Source organism: Xenopus laevis, chromosome 2S (genome assembly GCF_017654675.1).
Source record: "Xenopus laevis strain J_2021 chromosome 2S, Xenopus_laevis_v10.1, whole genome shotgun sequence".
Classification (NCBI taxonomy): Eukaryota; Metazoa; Chordata; class Amphibia; order Anura; family Pipidae; genus Xenopus; species Xenopus laevis.
In genome coordinates, this window is record NC_054374.1 from 18207402 (window position 1) to 18228150 (window position 20749).

At 41.4% G+C, this 20749-nt stretch overlaps 1 protein-coding gene across 2 annotated transcripts; it reads right to left on the minus strand.

Annotated features, from left to right (window-relative positions):
- Window positions 1–970: 970 nt before the first annotated feature.
- cct8.S (chaperonin containing TCP1 subunit 8 S homeolog) lies at window positions 971–14829 on the minus strand. Of its 2 annotated transcripts, XM_018248866.2 has the most exons (16): window positions 14611–14829; window positions 12996–13086; window positions 12020–12099; window positions 11741–11890; window positions 11479–11659; window positions 11337–11398; window positions 9585–9722; window positions 9231–9409; window positions 7428–7494; window positions 6163–6250; window positions 4640–4755; window positions 4477–4548; window positions 4222–4386; window positions 3718–3837; window positions 2410–2511; window positions 971–1173 (listed from the first exon to the last, which is right to left on the minus strand). In XM_018248866.2, the coding sequence occupies exons 1-15, from the start codon at window positions 14668–14670 to the stop codon at window positions 2416–2418; spliced, it is 1665 nt and encodes a 554-aa protein (XP_018104355.1). In that variant the 5' UTR covers window positions 14671–14829; the 3' UTR covers window positions 971–1173; window positions 2410–2415. The 2 variants fall into 2 exon arrangements, with proteins under 2 accessions (XP_018104355.1, XP_018104356.1); XM_018248867.2 differs by lacking the exon at window positions 2410–2511 and having other exon boundaries at window positions 14611–14828.
- Between the last annotated feature and the right edge of the window lie 5920 nt (window positions 14830–20749).

Below are 20749 nucleotides of genomic sequence, written 5' to 3' on the forward strand. Positions count from 1 at the left end.
AGCATTTGAGATCATTTTAGCTGATCAGCCTCTCGTTTCCTGCACTTCTTTATATGTTTTCCCTTCTCCGATCAACTTTTTAATCAAAGTACATTGTACCCTTCTGAACAATCTCTGGAATGAGCCATTTGACTCAGATCTTCAGAGCCAGATGTACTATAACCAGCACAACATTTATTCCTTCCTTCCTTAAATAAGCGGTGGAATTTAACTGCACTCTATTATTTGGAACAAACTATTATTTGGAACAAGCCTAAATTAATGATTCATTGACACAGAATCCGCAGCATGGCATGACTGTTGGGGTTCTATTACTCTGCTACACCTACTAGTAAATGATTTGCCATGTAGAAATATTATTTCTACCAAAAACAGTGATTGATCAGGTTAGTGATATCGCACTGCTATTATTCTGAACACAACTGTATAAAGTGTTCCATACTGTATGTAGAACAAAGTGAATTAGAATTTTGCCAACTGAATTGATGTAAAAAGATTTCTCTTTCATTTTAAGATCATTCTGATCCTTGTCTTGGTAATTTGGGTCTTGTGTAGAATTTAGCTGGTTGTGCTTGAAGGCTTTCCGCGAGATTTGCGTTATATGTTGGTTTCCGTTTGCTCATTTGTGCTCTGTTCTCTTTTTTTTTTACAATGGTTTAAGACAGTCACCAAGAGGTAGGGTTGTTATTATTATTATATAGACTGGACTAAAGTAAAGTGGGGTTGGAAGGTACAAAATAAAAATGAATGGGTCTGAATACTAGTATTGGTCATGATTGTACAGAGGGATTTTCTTCTCCGCTAATCAGCCATCCAGCAAATGAAGTGATGGGGAAATGGCCTCACCCTTGTATACAGGCCATAGTGACTTCTACTTTAAATATATTTTAAAACTGTGGCCTAACTCAGTAAGTATCCTAAACTCTAGTGGGTATAGAAAGTGTAAATGGCAAAGAAAACTGAAGCAAGCTTAGCAGGGGTATCGGAAACGGAACGTTTATTATACAGTATTTAACTTAAGGGTAAGTGAACAAATTGCAAAAAAAAAAATCTGTACTGCACTTAATGATTAGACCAACGGATTCAGACATTCGTTCAGTCATTTTGGTCGTCATCCCAGTCCTTCTTTCCCGTTGGTGCTTTTGGGCCTCCTGCTGGTTTTGCCATAATGATCTTGATAAGGGGGAAGAAAACAAGTTAGGGTCTAAACAAAAAAAAAAAAAATGGGAGTTATCTTCCCAGCATGCATCACTCTCGTGCACAGTCTCACGCTGGCCATAGACGCAAAGATCTGATCATACGAATCCCTGATTCGTAGGATTTTCGGTCCCTGTGTGGAGAGTCCCGTCATTTTTCGTCCGGCAGAGATTGGTCGATCGGACAGGTTAAAAGATTTGTCGGCTGCCGATAATATCTCTGCGTGTATTGCCGATCATACGATTTTCAGTAGGAGACTGTCACTAGCTTTGTCAGACATAACTTTCGTACGATTGCTGTCAGGTGCAGAACATCGGCTGATCTGTTCTTTTACTACTTTATTTGATCAGAATAGTCAGTGGCAGGTCGGGAGATGGGGAAGTCCAATCATTAGAGGATTCAAACGATCGGATCTTTGCATCTATGGCCAGCTTAACAGTGGCTGGAGGTAGAGCTAATGAGCAGCCATTGGTCTACAACCTTTACAAATACACAATGCATCAGTGCTCTAGTGTTATTGGCTTTCACTACTTAACATGTGCAGAGCCAAAAACACACTGTGCTGTTCTACCACGGCTATCGGGTAGCCTATCAGGCTAAGCACTACTCCCTTAGGAATCCTGTAATAAGTCTCATGCAATAAGGTTTTGTATACAATATATCAGATCTAGGTATGTCCAGTTTGTGCCCCACCAGCTACCACTGAACATCTTCCAGCACTAGAGACAGATGTACAGACTGATCCAATAGGGAGATTGATCTTTCGCTCTGCCAGTGCTAGAATAGATTTGTTGGTGCCTCAATCCTCCATAAAGGGTTACCGCAATCCCATATTAGTCCATGGAATAGTAGTTAGAGGAGAGCACTCGTAGAAGCAGATACTGCTAAAACATATTATTGACTACAAATAACACGATATGTTTCGGGCATGGCCCTTTCTCAAGTGTCAAGCCACACTTGAGAAAGGGCCATGCCCGAAACATGTCGTGTGATTTGTAGTCAATAATAAAATGTTTTAGCAGTATCTGCTTCTACGAGTGCTCTCCTCTAACTACTATTCCATGTACAGACTGATCCCCCTCCCACCCCAAAGACTCACAAAGTATAAAGTGTATTATTATATTCCTTTGGTTGACCTCATTCTCTCACACTGGGTTAGTAGTGATAAAACACAAGCCCATGCGTAGTGAAGACTAGTCCACAGTTTCTTACGGAGCCCTAAGATTTGTCTGGTTCGTCTTGCCAGTCATCCTTATCCCAGTGTCCTTGCTGTTTGGGGGCTCTTGGTCCACCAGCTGCTTTTGCCATTATAATCTATAAATGTTTACACAGTTCACCGTGAATAAAGATAAATCAGCCAAACTGAACTTCTAATAGTGCCTCCTCCGTCTGAACCAAAGAACCTTTCACTTGAGCCCGAAACATGGCACTGGTCTGATGCGATTCATTACAAGATGTTTTACTTTCTTTAATGAAAAAGAAACCTATCTCCAATATACTTTAATTAAAAAATGTGTACCGTTTTTATAAGAAACCTGACTGTATGCAGTGAAATTCTCCCTTCATTTACTGCTGTGGATAGGAATTGTCAGACAGTCCCTAACTGCTCTGCAGGGAAACAATCATACTTATGAACAGCAGGGGGAGCCCCCGCCTTACTTCCCAGCCACGCAGAACTCAAGCAGCTTTGTTTGTTTCCCTGTAGAGCAGTTGGCGACTGTGTAGAGATTTGTATTGGATTTTATTTTTGCCTTTACATCCCCTTTACTGTTTCCAACTCCAGCTGCAGGGACAAAGATCATGGAGACAGATTTAAACAGATAAACTGGGATTCAATTTGGAGGATTATTTTGTTGCAGCCACTGGTTCTGCAGAGTTGGAGAAAACAAAAACGATAAAATCCACATTAGATGACAACACAGGACCCAGTGCAGTCTGCCTATTCTCATTATTAATCAGTTGCTGTATTGGCTTCTAGCAGATATTATTTGACTTGTGATGTTTTGATAATTTAGAACGATCCCTAAGCAGCCCAGACCACAATGAGCATGTGCACGTGTCTTGGTCTTGCAAAGACGTTTAACAAAATTACAGGATGGTGACCCCCTGTGGCCAACTTTGAAAGCACAAATGATTTGTTAGATTAGGCTTGTGGAGCAGTAAGTTTGTTTAGTATACAAAATATTTCTAGCCTTATTCTATTTTAGACTTTACTTCCCCTTTAAAGTCACTGACTAACTCAGAGTTAGAGAGCTGCAAAGCAGGAAGTAGTGTTCTGGTTATGTTAAGCATCCAGTCACTCCACCCTTTATACATTACATTTTTGGATAACTGTATTAGAAACTTTTTTTATTTTGCACAGCTATTTATTTACCTAGTTTTTATTTTTACACTGAACAATTCCTTTAAGGAAATAGCACGGGATGGGGAGTGGCAAACGATAACGCAGCCTCTAGCCTTGAGTTTAAATCTGTTCTGGGAAGTCATTAGGACCCTGTTAAACACGTGACTTTCACGTACCTGGTCAACCCTAAGTACAGTAATGGCTGCGTTTGTAGCCAACTTTATCCCCCAGTATTTCATTAGATACGTGTCGAATATGTTGCTTTCCAGCATGTCTTTCACTGCCGCACTCTCCGCCTGGGAATAAAAAAAAAAAGAAACATCACTCAATTGTGACTTTTTAATGCTGACAGAGGTGCGATTTTTCTTTTAAATCTTGGCATCTTTACAAAGGAATTCGTGTTCAGCTTGAGAATGTGAATAGCTCAAGCATTTTCAAGGACACTTCAATAACAAGTGAAAGTCCCAGGGGGTCATTTATCAACACTGGGCAAATAACCCATGACAACCAATCAGATTGCTGCATTCATTGTTCTACTTGCAGCTGGCTTTAAAAAGCTAATCACTGATTGGTTGTTATAAGTAACTGCCCATGAGCTAATTTCCCCACTGTTGATAAATGAGCCCCCCAGTGATTCTATAAACGGAAACATCTGGAGAGAAGCGACAAAGTCCTTTTACCTCAATGTCGAATCCCACGTTGTTGTTGCCTTCTTGGTGCATTGCGTAGAGTTTGGAGAGGATTTCGTTTGCTTTGACACCAGAATTTTCCGCCAGGGCCCTTGGAATGGACTCAAAGGCTTCAGCAAACTTTTTAATGGCGTATTGATCCAGCCCAGGGCAGGTCTGAAACGAACAATTAGACAAATTAATTGGGTATCTGTGGCTCTGACTCGGCCACTGGATACATTTGATATCGAGGTTGGATCACTTTACCTCTCCGTAAGATGTTATCTGTTTTGCCAACTCGATTTCAGTTGCTCCGCCTCCAGGCACAAGGCGCTTGTCCTACAATAAATGGCAGGAATAAACATGGCTTTGTTCGTAATGAGAAGTGTTAATGGGTTGCGAAAATAAAACGCAGAGAAAGGTCACCGACCCTGGTGAGGACTTTGAAAGTGTTCACGGCGTCGTCCACGGCTCTTTCCACGTCGTCCATGAGATTGTCTGTGGAGCCACGGATCACAACTGTAGCAATGGCGCCGTCTTCTTTTTCTAAGGAAAGAGCAGTGGAGAATAATTAGGATAAATACCTACAAAGTGAAGGGTGACAATGTCCAGAAAATGAAATCTGCTTTCTTTTAAAGGGAAACTATGTTTCCATAATAAGGATTTATCTTGATTTAACCATACAGGTCAAGGAAACGGAAACACTGAGGAGTTTCAATATTTAGGCACCCTCTGTGTCTCAACACAGTAACACCAAAAAATGAAAAGGTTTTAAAATAATGACAATATAATGTACTGTTGCCCTGCACTGGTAAAACTCATCTGTTTGCTTCAGAAATTCTACTATAGTTTATATAAACAAGCTGCTGTGTAGCCATGGGGGCAGCCATTCAAGCACAGGATAACACAGTAGATAACAGATAAGTACTACTATAGTTTATATAAACAAGCTGCTGTGTAGCCATGGGGGCAGCCATTCAAGCACAGGATACACAGTAGATAACAGATAAGTACTACTATTGTTTATATAAACAAGCTGCTGTGTAGCCATTCAAGCACAGGATACACAGTAGATAACAGATAAGTACTACTATAGTTTATATAAACAAGCTGCTGTGTAGCCATTCAAGCACAGGATACACAGTAGATAACAGATAAGTACTACTATAGTTTATATAAACAAGCTGCTGTGTAGCCATGGGGGCAGCCATTCAAGCACAGGATACACAGTAGATAACAGATAAGTACTACTATAGTTTATATAAACAATCTGCTGTGTAGCCATGGTGGAAATTCAAAACAGGCTATATGGCACAGGTTAAATAGTGGATAACAGATAACACCATTATGTTCTACAGAGCTTATCATATATCTGCTGTGTAACATGAGCCTTGGCTACACAGCAGCTTGTTTATATAAACTATAGTAGTACTTATCTGTTATCTACTGTGTATCCTGTGCTTGAATGGCTGCCCCCATGGCTACACAGCAGCTTGTTTATATAAACTATAGTAGTACTTATCTGTTATCTACTGTGTATCCTGTGCTTGAATGGCTGCCCCCATGGCTACACAGCAGCTTGTTTATATAAACTATAGTAGTACTTATCTGTTATCTACTGTGTATCCTGTGCTTGAATGGCTGCCCCCATGGCTACACAGCAGCTTGTTTATATAAACTATAGTAGTACTTATCTGTTATCTACTGTGTATCCTGTTCTTGAATGGCTACCCCATGGCTACACAGCAGCTTGTTTATATAAACTATAGTAGTAATTCTGAAACAAACATCAGTTTTACCAGTGCAGGGCAATCGTACATGATATTTTCATTACTTTTAAACACTTTCATTTTTTTGGTGTTACTGTTCCTTTAAGCACCTCTCACCAAACACACTAGCATACCTTAGCTGCATTCCTGTTTTTGGCCAATGTAATGCAAGGAAAATACATACCGTGTTTGAACACAACAACTTGTGTATCCCCAACTTCTGACAAGTAAACACTGTCACAATGTCCCATTTCCTCAACTGTAGGAGGAGTCTGGAAGAGAAAAGTAATGTTAGTGAAAAGAGCAAATGTTTTACGGCTAGAGATCAACCTTAAAGGGGTTGTTCACCTTTAAATTAGCTTTTAGTATGATGTTGAGTGATATTCTGAGATAATTTGCAATTGGTTTTTATTTTTTATCATCTGTGGTTTTTGGAGTTATTTAGCTTTTTATTCAGCATCTCCCCAATTTGCAATGTCAGCAATGTGGTTGCTAAGGTCCAAATGACCCTAGCAACCATGCATTGATTTGAGCAAGAGACTGGAATATGTATCAGAGAGGGACTGAATAGAAAGTAGAGAATTAAAAAATACCAATAACTATGAATCTGTAGCCTTACAGAGCATTTGTTTTTAGATGGGATCAGTGAGCCCCATCTGAAAGCTGGAAAGAGTGAAAAGAGGAAAGCAAAATAAAGGGAAATTAAACTGTGAAAATGAATTTGGCTAAAAATGCCAATTTTGTATATACTGAACTTATTGCACGAGGCTAAAGTTTCAGCTTGTCAATAGCAGCAATGATCCAGGACTTCAAACTTGTCACAGGGGGTCACCATCTTGGAAAGTGTCTGTGACACTCACATGCTCAGTGGGCTCTGATTGGCTGTTGAGAAGCTAAGCTTAGGGCTCGTCACTAATTATCCAGCAGAAAATGAGCTTCCCCTGTAATATAAGCTGATGCTACAGGTTTGCTGATTATTAAATTCTGATGCTAATTGCACTGGTTTCTGTGCTGCCATGTAGTCATTATCTGTATTAAATACTAATCAGCCTTATATTGTGACATTTCTATTCTATATGTACTGTATATTGTGAGTGGGTCCCTAAGCTCAGTAAGTGACAGCAGCACAGAGCATGTGCAGTGAATCAGCAGAAAAGACTATATGGAGCTACTGGGGCATCTTTGGAGACACAGATCTTTACTGCTAAAGGGCTGTGTTTGCGTTGGGCTAATACAGAAGCCCAAAACATTGTACAACATTCTAGCTACTTCTTTAGTTAAGCTTTAGTTCTCCTTTAAAAAAAAAAAACTAAAAAAAATGGAAAAGGAAAACCAATTGAAACATTGCTTAGAATTCGCTGTGCTATAACTTACTAAGAGTTAACTTAAAGGTGAACCACCCCCTTTACGTGCAATGGGTATTTCATTGAGTCTATATACAATACTTACCATCCTGGGAAGGGCAGTTGCACATACAGTTTTGCACAGTCTTCTAAGATCCCATTTGGAGTTTAATCTAAATAATCAGAACATGCAAATACTGTGTAAGTCTCCAATATTCATCAGTCCTGCATAGCAGCCTCTTTGGTGTTAAACTCTAGTACTGTGACCTCTTCCAGTTTAGTCTATTATCACCAAGGTACAAAAAGAGGGGTGTTAATATAGCTTAGAGCCACACTTTTCCCACAGATAACTGATTCCAGTACAAACAAAATCTAACAAAACAACTGCCTTTTGCACAAATCCTGCATGTAGAGAGACTTGACGTCTGGTGAGTTTAATAGAGTGAGCTCCAATACATCTTCTAGGCAAAAGAAGCAGCCCCCCTATAAGATATATTGGCTCTAACTGTCAATGATTATCTGACACCCAACTCCTGCATGAAGACAGAATGATGAGAAACAGATGCCGAGAGAGGAATAGTGAAGATAAACTTGATTATTTCAGAATCGGTACAGAATATTTAATTGATTGTATTTAGAAAGTTTCTTATTTCAGTATGATGAGATTATATTAAATTTTTATTTTCACGATATTTCCCCTTTAATCTACAGAGGTGTCTTCGCAGGCAGGGGTAATACCAAACGTCAGGGCTTAAAGGAGAACTAAACCCTCCCCCACCATAATCCCCCCTAAGATTCTAGGCATTGCCCCCCTCCCCACAATGTGCTTTAGTGTAAAAAAAAACCTTTAAAAAATTCTCACCCTTAAATGCAGAGAAGCGCAGCTGAGATTCCGGTCACCATCTTGCAGAACTTTGTGTGGTCTCGAAGTCTGTCTGCGCAAATCAGCGTCGAGACCCAATGACTACACGAAGATCCACAAGATGGCAACCGGGAGATCCACTTCACTTACATTTAAAGGGGCTGTTCACGTTTAATTTAAACTTTTAGTATGTTATAGAATGGTCAGTTCTAAGCATCTTTTCAATTGGCTTTATGATTTCATTTTCAAAGTTTTTAAATTATTTGCCTTCTTCTGACTCTTTAGATGGGGTCACTGACCCCATCTAAAAACAAATGCTCTGTAATGCTACACATGTATTGCCCTTATTACTGGTCTTTCTATTCTGACCTCTCCTATTCACATTTCAGTCTCTTATTCAAATCAATGCATGGTTGCTAGGGGAATTTGGACCTTAGGAACCAGATTGCCGAAATTGCAAACTGGAGAACTGCTGAATAAAAAGCTAAGTGACTCAAAAAACAATAAATAATGAAAAGCTATTGCGAATTGTCTCCGAATAGCTTTCTCTTCGTCATACAAAAAGTTAATTTAAAGGTAAACAACCCCTTTAACGGTGAAACTTTTTTAAAGGGTTTTTTTTTTTTTTACACTAAAGCACATTGTGGGGAGGGGAGCAATGCCTAGAAGCTTAGCGGGGCTTATGGTGGGGGGGGGGTTAATTCTCCTTTAGGGCAGAGACACATGCTCAGATTCGGGGAGATTTAGTCGCCTCTTCTTCGGTGTGAATAATGTCCCGAAACTGCCTCCCGCCGGCTAGAATGTAAATCGCCGGCGGGATGGCACTCTTGAGCGGTTCGTTTTCCCAAAGTCGCCCAAAGTTTCCTCGTGATGCAACTTCGAAGCACTCTGAGTGCCATTCCGCCGGCGATTTACATTCTAGCCGGCGGGAGGCAGTTCGGGGAGATTAGTCGCCCCGAAGAAGAGGGTGATTTATTGCCACGCAACCAAATCTCCCCAAATCTGAGCGTGTCTCTGCCCTTAAAGGCAACACTTGAACACACTTACCTTATGACCATGAGATTGTATTTGTTTGCGTAATGGAGAGCCATGTCAGCCACCTTGCCCCCCGTCACAATAACAGTGGCCCCTGCATCTGCGATCGCCTTCACTTGCTCCTCCATCAGATTGTCTTCTCCTTTACTGAAGTTCATCAGTTCCTGTGCGCTGTTTATCAGCACGGTGCCCTGTTAGAAACGGCATCACTAAAGTGTTTGTATTATAAAACAGACAAGCTCCAGGGATGCAGGAAACTTACCCATTCCAATCTGTAGCTCAACTATAACTCCCAGTGGAACCCTAAAGTCTATACAGATTAATATGTGCGAATACGTGATATAAAGTATACACACGAGCACATACCTTTGTCTCAGTGATCATTCCATCAAACGGACAGGAATAAACCGCGATTTTGGCATCTTTTACAAAAGTAACGTCTCCTTCCGCTTCCTTTTTGAAAACCATGCCGTGCAAAACAGAAGAGGCGCAGATCCCGGATCCCTGCAAAGGTCACAGTCAACTCCAGGATTACTTACAAATGCTTGATTTGAGCATTAAAGGGGTAGTTCAGCTTCAGGTTAACTTTTAGTATAATATAGAATGTCCAATTCTAAGCAACTTTTCAATGTGGTCTTCATTATTAATTTTTTTTTATAGTTTATGAATTATTTTCCTTCTTCTCCCGACTCTTCCTAGCTTTCAAAAGGGGGTCACTGACCCCATCTAGAAACAAAAAGGCTACAAATGTATTGTTACTTTTTATTACTCATCTTTCTATTCAGGCCTCTCCTATTCATATTCCACTCTCTTATTAAAATCAGTGCATGGTTGCTAGGGTAATTTGGAACCTAGAAACCATATTGCTGAAATTCCAAACTGGAAAGCTGCTGTTTAAAAACTAAACCAAAAACCACAAATAATAAAAAATGAAAACCAATTGCAAATTGTCTCAGAATATCCCTCTCTACATCATACTAAAAGTTAACTCAAAGGTGAACAAACCCTTTAAAGGGGTAGTTTAAGTTCACTCTCAGTATGTTACAGAATGAGAGATTCTTAGCAACTGGTCATTTTTTTTTTTTTATATATAATTTTTGAAATGCCTTTTTCCCTGGACTCTTTCCAGCTTTCTAATGAAGTTCACTGACCCTGGTAGCCAAAAAAAAAAAAAAAAAACTGCTCTGTGAAGCTACTATTTCATTACTTATGCTTCAGTTCAGACCTTTCCTATTCATATTCCAATCTCTCCCTTCCACCACAGCATGGTTGCAAGGATAATTTGCCCTAGCAACCAGATCTCTCCCATCATCTTTCTTTTCAGGCATCTCCTATTCATATTCCAGTCTTTTATTCAAATCAGTTGCATGGTTGCTAGGGGAATTTGTATTGATGCACCGAATCCACTATTTTGGATTTTTATACATTTATATAACTTGCCCATTACCGTTGCTTTAGAGCAGGCGTGTTCAACCAACTCACCGACAAATACTTCACAACAGATTTGGCTGAATACCGAACCCTAATTTGCATATGCAAATTAGGGAAGGGACAAAAACTCACAATATGCAAATTAGGATTCAGATTCAGTTTGGTCGGGCAGAAGGATTCGGCGAATCGGAATCCTGTTGAAAAAGGCCAAATCCCAGATTCAGTGCATCCCCAGTAATTTGGTCCCTAGCAAACAAATTGCGGATAATGCAAAGTGCAGAGCTGCTGAATGAAAAGTCAAAAAACTAAAAATAATTAAAAATAAAATTAAAACCAACTACAAAATGTCTCAGAACAGCACTTTCTACAACATACTAAAATTTAAAGGTGAACAGACCTTTTACTGTTCTACTCCTGTACAACCTTGGATTGCATCCCAGTGTGATAAGGGTTAATGTGATATAAATGGCTGGAAATAATGACTTTTATACATTTATATAACTTGCCCATTACCATTGCTTTAGAGCAGGCGTGTTCAACCAACCTCACTGACCATGACCAATCAATATGGATTGTATTATGTTGCCTTGCCCTTTAAAAACCAGGTGTAAAGCAGAGGAAACAAACTCAAGGGTGTAAAACAGAGGTTCTATTGGCTTCTAAAGGTTTTAAATGTGTCTTACTTACCAAAATTTTGCACACTCTGATGTTGTCAACATTAAAATGACCAGACTCGGGCAGGATAGACACTAAAAGAAGAAATAAAGCTTATTATAATAACAAAGGGTATATCGGTAGTCACAAACAAATTCCGGAGGCATATTCTTACCGCATGCCTGGGCTATGAGCTTAGAGAGGAAGAGCTCGTTGCCATACTGCTTGCTCATGATGCAAGTCTGAAGAAGGGAGGCCACTTCATCGATATCCCGTAAATTTTTCGCTGAACTGCAGACCAGGTCAGGGAGTATTTCCAAGGCTTTCTTACAGGCCTTTCCATAACCTTCAATCACCTTTACCATCACAAAATGTAGCAAATGTGAGATTATTCTGCCAGCTCAGATAGACACCCATGTAATAATAATATATCTAACCTCAGATACAGACAGTCCCATTCTCAGAAGCTCTTCTGCCAGCTCAAGTAAAGCGCCAGCAAAGACCAGGACGAAATTAGTCCCATCTCCCACTTCTTGCTCTTGCATGTGGGAAGCCATCACAACCATTTTGGCAGCCGGATGCTGAACCTACAGGTAACAGGTTATCATTGACTCATCTCGTGTACACAGACTGGCAGCCAACCAATAAGGAGGCTTCTTTCTCAACTACATATTCAACGGATAAGACGCATAACACAGAAGCGCTTTCTCACCCACCTCTAGTTCCCTTATAATGGTAGCGGCATCGTTTGTAACGAAAAGCTTCTCCAGATGATTGATAACCATCTTGTTCATTCCTAAGTGATAAAAAAAAAATAAGAGAAATAATTAGAGACAAACTCTTAGACTATAAAAACAAGTCTAATTCAGGGGACTTTTATATCCTTCTTTTTTCTTTCATCTTTTATTCGATTTTACAGTTTACAAAAAATAGAAAAAAAAAATCATCTTATTATAAGAAAATAAAAAGAAGAAAGAGACAAACAGGTAAGTAAGGGGATGAGGGAGAAAATAAATATAGGGGAGGGTAGGTAGATCGGTAAAAAGATAGACCAGTAGGTAGGTAGATAAATAATGAGATTGATAATTAGTTGTTGTAGATGGTTATCTAACCCTTATATCCTAAGCAACTTATATACATTCGTTAAACCTTTTCAAGTCATTAAAGGACCAGTAACATCAAAAAAAAAAAAATCGTTAGCAGACCAACACAAATTAAACTTTAAAGTCTTTATAAAGATATAACTTACCGAAACTCCACTGGCCCTCCTCTTCAGAAAGCGATCCATCGTGCGGCGCTCAATTTCTCCTCCCTGCCTTCCTTATAGGCGGTAGCCAGGGAGGAGAAATCGAGCGCCGCACAATGGATCACTTTCCGAAGAAGAGCAGCGGAGTTTTGGTAAGTTATTTCTTAATAAAGGCTGTACGATTTTAAAGTTTAATTTGTCTTGGTGTTTTTTTTTTTCTCGATGTATACTAACGAATTGTTTTTAAAAAAAGTTTGATGTTACTGGTCCTTTAATGTCCAAATGAGCACAAAACAGAGAGGGATGTAATAGGATTGAAAACACCGAAAGGGTTTCATTCCTGTATAGAGGAAGGTTGACTGGAATAACATTTTCTTACATCTTGTGTAAAAAAAGTTTTATTTGTTAATTTCCCCTTAAATTGAAATATTCATGAGACAATTTACCATTTGGGCCATAAGCAGTGCGTGTGGTCTGGGCGAGCTCTTTACAGGCCTGGATATTACGGAATACTGCTTCTTCCAAGCCAGAATAGTGCTGCAAGAGAAAGAAGAATCCATGCACGTCGCTCAGTAGATCTACCAACAAATATAATCTCTCTTTATTTACATAGCTCCAACCTAATCCCCAGCGCTGTACAGAGATTCCACATCATTCCCACCAGTCCCAGTGGAGCTTACAATCCAAAGTCCCTAATGACTTTCACTCACAGTAGCAGACTCATAGAATATTTAATTCTTCCATCTTCACTCAAGGGAAGGGTCAGGCCTGGGCTGGCTATTTGTGTGTCCTGGCAAATGCCAGAGGGACTGCTGTAAGATGACTTAGTACCTAGAATGCCAGGGCCTATTTTGTTTTTCACTCCAGACTTGGGAAGGATCAATCACTGGGCTCTCCCTAGTCACTACCTTATAATTCCAATAAAACCAGGTACTGGCATGTTCCTTGCACAAAGCAGTGGTCTCTGGCACTGAGTGAACTGGCCCATAAGCCCAACTTGCACAGAAGAGGCTGTGGCTGAATCAGTGGTACAGGGATGTGATTCTGCTTGTTATTTGTAGGCCTTTTTATTGGCCACCTAAACGAATTCAGTAAAATTCCTGATTGGACTGTTCAACTCCAGGAAAGGTACTGGCACATCTAATGGGAAGGGGCATTTAATTCATGATCTTTATAATTCAGGGACGCCACATTAGCCACACCTTATTGATGCAAGCCCTACCCCTAATATTTGCAACTAGATAGTACAAAAGGGAGGACTGGGGGCCAGTAGGGCCCCTTTTATTTGAAGCAGCGGGTACAGAAAACTGGTATCTGACGGGCCCAGTGGCTTTCATATAGGGGTTTAAAGAAAAGGTTTCCTAGCAAACGAGCAACGCTGGGAATAACATCTAATGATCATCAATAAACCAATATCCTGGATACAGACCAACACCCATGCCCTGCCCACCAGCTAATAGATATAGTTAATTAGCACTGGGTCCAATGGGCCAGTACAGTTTTCCCGGGGCCAATGGGCCAGTACAGTCTCCCCGGGGCTAATGAACTAATGGGCCAGAACAGTCTCCATGGGGCCAATGGGCCAGTACAGTCTCCCCAGGGCTAATGGACTAATGGGCCAGAACATTCTCCCCGGGGCCAATGGGCCAGTACAATCTCACTAGGGCACAGCTTTGCATTTAATGGCTACAAATGAGAGGGTGCCAAACTTGCAAACACAGGCGGGGGCAGGTCAGAGAAGCTAACAAAGGGTTTGGTAGAGGCAAGGAAGGGTTAAATGTCTCGCTATCCAATAACAAGTAGAAGCAATTGCAAAGCAATAAATGTGTCTAAAAAAAGAAATATTATGTTTGGTGTTACTTGTCCTTTAAAGCTTATGATGTTTAGTTCCCCAATTCCCCGCTATTGTCAGGCTTGGAGGAGTCTGGGAGGTGAGTGAGAGCAGAGATAAAGCTCAGGGCTGATCCCAGTAACAAGCACATGCCTCTCTATCCCCCAGACTTCTGGAAGATTCCATGTGCCGCACATGCCGCCCGACTCCGGCCTCCCCCCTGCCCTTACCTTGGCTCCTTCCTTCAGCATCTGGGCAAAGCCCGGGGCTTTGGGGACGTGCAGTGCCATGATGGTGTGTGGGTGAGCCGGAGAGTGGGAGCGACAAAACGCGATATCACCGGCACTCAGAGAAAGAGGCAGAAATGGGCTGCGGCTTCCCACAACTCCCTGCGAGATAGGCGCTCTCAGACGATACGCCGATAGAATCGATTGAACTGTGAGGCGGCAGGCAAGGAGGGAACAGCATTTTATATCGAGGATATCCCGTGCGGCTGGTTGTCCTGCGTGAGTGACAGCAGTGGGCGGGGTTTGCGATGGGGCGGGCTGTAGGGCTGGGGAAGACCAATGAGGAGGCTCAGAGCGTGTTTCTTAATAAGGAGCTGCTTTCTGTCCTGAGCTCACAGTGTCACTGGGGCCTTCTATGGGGCGAGTTCAGCTCTGAGAGCTTTGTATTATGTAGTGTTACATTACAGCGGGTGGGAACCCTTGAGCAGTGAACTACAACTCCCATCGTCCCCTGTTTCCAAGTGTAACCGCAATAGCGGGTAACTAAGGATAATGGGAGTCTACAGGCACAGAACAGCTTCCACCAGTAGAGCAGCAACTGGGACTGGGTTATTAAAGGGGTAGTTCACCTTCAAATTAACTTGTAGTGTGTTAAATAATGACTCATTCTTAGCAACCTTTCAATTGGCCATCATTTTTTTATTTTTAATAGTTTTTTAAATGATTTGCCTTCGTCTTCTGACTGTTTCCAATGTCATGAGAAAACACACCAGTTAATAGTGCTGCTCCAGCTGAATTCTACACTGAAATCTGTTTTTCAAAAGAGCAAACAGATTTTAGATTTTATTTTGAATATGGGGCTAGACATATTGTCAGTTTCCCAGGTGCCTGACCTCAGCTTCAGGTCCGCTGTGTGAGAGCACACACAGGCTGATTGGATTCAAATCAATGGAGCAGGGGCGCTGAGCAGATCTGCTCCTCTCAGCCTGCAAAAATACACAGGGAGACAACAGCCGGAGACATCAGCCTGGTGTCGCCAAACGAGCGGATCTTTCACTGATATGCCCACCAACAGCAGGACTATATCGGGGTAATCCAAACATTCGGCCCTGGGGGATCGGATTACACCGAGGAGCAATGGGCTCCGATGGGTCGGTCGGCAGAAGAATTAAACCTTCCCGATCGATTTCGTGGCCAGATATTGATTGGGAAGGCCTGTCGGAAGCCCCCATACACAGGCAGATAAGTTGGCGAATTTATCTTAAGGACCAATTTCGGCAGCTTTATCTGCCTGTATATGGCCACCTGAGTGATTAAATAAAGGCAGCGAGAAGATCTTGTATCCAATAGCAACCAATAAGCAGCCAGCATACATTGGTCACCTTTTTGAAATCAGTCATTTGATTGGTGGCACAAGTTGACTAGACTTGAAGGAAACTTTGTTGCCTTTAAGTTCACAGTCCATTTATAAGAGGCCACGTCAACTGTAGGGGTGCTAAAGCCACAGCAATAGAGCCCCATGCATGAAAGAGCTGCACCTAGGCCTTCTGGATTGGAACTAAGAAACTAAGAACATCCCTGTCAGATATCATAAAGGGGTTGTTCACCTTTGAGTAAACTTTTAGTATGATGTAAAGATTGTCATTCTGAGACTAATTGCAATTGGTTCTCAGTTTTTTATTATTTGTGGTTTTTAAGTTATTTAGCTTTTTATTCAGGTCATGAGGCAAGGTGAGAATCTTGCCTCAGGCGGCACGGAGCGGCCAAAAGCCGTCTCTGGTAACTTTAAGAGTGGAATTTCAGTTTTTTAAAACTGAAATTCAGCTCCTTTAGTGCAGGGAGCACAATAGCGCTCACTGCACTAGTGACGTGGCTGCTACACAGCAGCTTCTTTATATAAACTATAGTAGTACTTATCTGTTATCTACTGTGTATCCTGTGCTTGAATGGCTGCCCCCATGACTACACAGCAGCTTCTTTATATAAACTATAGTAGTACTTATCTGTTATCTACTGTGTATCCTGTGCTTGAATGACTGCCCCCATGCCTACACAGCAGCTTGTTTATATAAACTGTAGTAGAGTTTCTAAAGCAAACACACCAGTTTTATCAGTGCAGGATAACACTATATTATATTGTCACTCCTTTAAAACACTTTCATTTTTTGGTGTTACTTTTCCTTTAACTCTGGCACCATAAATCATTGTGCCATGGGGTACAACTTGCACAGAAGGGGCAAAGGGCAACAAAAATATTATACTTTGTGCTCTTGTTTCACACAACGAAAACCCTAGATACTTTCAGGTTCTTTTACTAACAGCAGGGCAGGGTGCAATTTTTCGCCCCTTGGTTCTCTAGCCCTCGCTATACCCCTCTTATCTGTAATTGTATTACACATAGTAACATAGTAAATTAGGTTAAAAAAAAGACACATGTCCATCAAGTTCAACCTTTTAAGTCTATATATAACCTGCCCAACTGTTAGTTGATCCAGAGGAAGGCAAAAAAACCCATTTAAAGCCTCTCCAATTTGCCTCATATAAATGGTACAACCACAGGGACTTAATATGGACTGCCATCAAGGATGAAGAATATATATAAATAGGAGGACTGCCTGTAGGGGAACTAAAGAAAAAAAATAAAGATTGTCTTATGGGTCCACAGCAATGATCCCCAATCAGTAGCTCGTGAGCAACATGTTGCTCCCCAAACCTTTGGATGTGTCTCCCAGTGGCTTCAAAGCAGGTGCTTATTTTTCCAGTCTTGGAGGCAAGTTTTGGCTGCATAAAAACCAGTTGTATTGCCAAATAGAGCCTCTTTTAGGCTGCCAGTCCACATAGGCTACCAAATAGCCAATCACAGCCCTTCGTTGGCATCCTCTGGAACTGTTTTCATGGTTATGCTGCTCCCCAACCCATCTTAAATTTAAATGGTGAAAACACAGGTGACACCAGGTGAAAAAGGTTGGGGATCCATGGTCTATAGGAATAGTTGGGTTTATCGAGCAGAAGTTTCGTTAGCTAAGGAGGAAAAGAGTGGCTCATGAATACATTAGGCATATGAGAACTCAGTGCAGTCTCCAATGCTTCCTACTTACTTCTATTGCAAATACTTAACGGCACAAGGAAAATTCCTCAACAAAATAAACCTTATTTTCTTCCTACAGCTCAGGTGGTACTGGGTACCAGTTAAGGCTAAAGCATAAAAGTACATGTTTGGGGTAAAGCAATGGCATGGTCTTGCATGCACTGTCCTTTTTTTCTTTTTCATTAGGGCTCCATTCTGTCTACCAGGCCAGGACTGGGATTCAAAATAGGCCCTGCCATTTCAAGTACCCAGAGGCACAACTAGCCCCCACCAGCCCAATAAATAGCGACTGTATAATCTTACAGCAGCTTCTCTGGCATCTGCCACAGATTGGCAGTCCGGAATGGCTTCCTGCCCATGAGACCAATAAACCTGGGGGATAGTGCCGTACAGGTATGGGATCCGTTATCCAGAAAGTTCAGAATTATGAAAAAAGCTGTCTCACTCTCTCATAGGCTTTATTTTATACAAGTGCAAGCCACGTGGCTATGTGGTAGTTATGTGTGAGCTGGCCCAAAACCTATGGGACTCATGACCTTGCATGCTCCTGCCAGTGACCACCTCCAGGCTTTCCTTACTATAGACTTGCACCTGCGCCTTCTGTGACATCAGAGTGGGATGTATAAATACAGAGGCACCCCGGAGTAGGGTCTGGTGTGGGTGGTGAAGGGGCAGGTTAGGGTTGGATGTGGGTCGACTTTTTGTCAACCTGCACATCACTACTATGCAGGGCTGCAATTACAAAATGAGTATCCAATATGCTCATAGTCCCACAGGAGGCCTTCTTGCCGCCCGAACATCTTGCCACTCTGGGACTTTCCACAAATTCAGGCCTGCAGTGTAGGGTCACCACCTTTTCTGGTGGCTAAACCTGATCAATGGGGCAGAGCTGATGGCATCAGGGGTGGGGCAGTGATGCTGGGGTCAGGCACAATGATGTTGGGTGGGGTTATGATTTCGGGGTTACTGCATGACTAAAGGTGACCGTAGATGCACCAATAATATGTTTCATACGATATTCAGACAAGCCGACTGATATCAGCAGAAGACTTGGATATTGGTCAGCTCATTGATCCGACTGGCTGAAAAATTTCGATCGGGCACATTTAAAGGCACCCAAACATCAGCCACTCTGATTGCTGAATTGTCATATACAGGTAGAATTCTATTGTTTCTCCCTGTATATCTGTCAATTCAGCTTTAAAGGTGGCAATAAATGTTGAGATTTTTAAAAGATCTTTTCGTTATCGTAAGAGCAAGCTTATCTTGAAACGTTTAAAGCTGGCCATGGATGTAAAGATGTTTAAAAGATCTTTTCGTTATCGTGAGACCACGATTATCTCGAAATGATCGGTTAAATGTACGATTTGTCCATCAACTAAAAAGACCATTTCAGGTGATATTGCCAGGAAAACTGAGGGTAGCTGCCTGCTTGGCCCCGCAAATATAGATAGATTGCACTCGGACCGATACAAAATTTTTTAACCTGGCCGATCAGATTTCTGACAGATGTCGGACGAAAAATCGTAAGATGTACGATCGTTCGATTCTCATTAACTTCATGATAATTTGACGGATTGGTCGGATTTCGCTAAAATCGGTCGTTTACCAAAGAAAAATCTTTGCGTCTATGGGGACCTTAAATGTACAATTCGTCCATCAACTAAAACGACCATTCTAGTTGAAGCCAGGAAACCTGTAAAGTCATTAGCTGCACGATCGTTCTGTGCCCACTTACCTCACGATAATTTGACGGATTTCTTGGATCGCACTAAAATTGGTCGTTAGGAGAGAAAAATCTTAAAGTCTATGGTGAGCTTTAGAAAGGGCCGTGCAGAGGAGGAAGAAACTCCTTGGGATTGACATTCTGAATGTGCTCACTAGGGGGCACAACTGCATAAGATTCTGCAAAAATATGGGCACAAGGCTCTGTTTTTACCTGTTCCTCCTGTACAATCCACAGAAAGCTCACTGATAAAATGAAATACTGCAGAAATACTGGGGCCTAAAGGTGGCCATTCACCGGCAGATTAAAACTGGTGATAACGGTCCTTTAGACTGATTTAACAGCTTATCTGCCCGCGCATGGGGGCTCCCGACGGGTCCTCCCAATCAGGCCAAAAATCGGGCAGCTATCGATTGGTCAAGTTTGATTTATTTTTCTGCAATCCAGGACCGCATTGGTTATTTGATGCAGTTCTGCGACCCGTCTGCGCCCATTCGCAGCATTGTAATCTGATTGTTTGGCCCCAGGATTGAACGTTCGGATTCACCTGATATCGCCCAGCAGTTAATGGACATATCGGGTTAAGATCCACTCATTTTGTGACGTCCAAACGAGCGGATCTTATAGCGTATGGCCACCTTAAGAGTCTTGTTCCTCCAGTCAGCAGGCAGTATTGCCAGAGTTGTACTAATAAAGTCTGTAATAGATTTCCCTGGACAGCAGGAGCCGGACAGATAAACAGCAGTAATGAAATTTGCATCACTGCAGGAATTTTTAGCCCTTGACAGGGTTTTGAAAAAAGGAATCTGTTTATTAGCAGCAAGCCTTCCAGAACTCACTAGAAATACATGTATGGGACCTGTTATCCAGACTGGAAGATAAGGGATCTTTCCTTAATTTGGATCTCCATATTTTAAGGGGGTTATTTATCAAAGTCCGAATGCCAAAAACTCGAAAAATAGGAGGTTGTTTTTACTATAAAATCTGAATTTTTAGTCCAAAAAAGACTCAAATTTTTTGGTATTTATCAAACCCAGAGGCTGCAAAAAGTCTGAATTTGAAAATCCGGCATCTCAGACCTGCCGAGGTTGTATTTAAGTCAATGGGAGAGGTCACTATCCTATTTGGAAGTTTCTGTGGTCTGCGCTGGATTTAGCCCCGAAAATCTGACTATTTTGGACTTTTCTGGCAAAAATACAAAAAGTTTGCTCTTTTGGGGAAAAATCCTGAAAAAACATGTGATTCAGGAAAAAACTCGGAAAAAACATACGGTAAGATTTTTCATACGATTTTTTCAGTTTTTTCCCCAAACCGATTAATTTGCGATT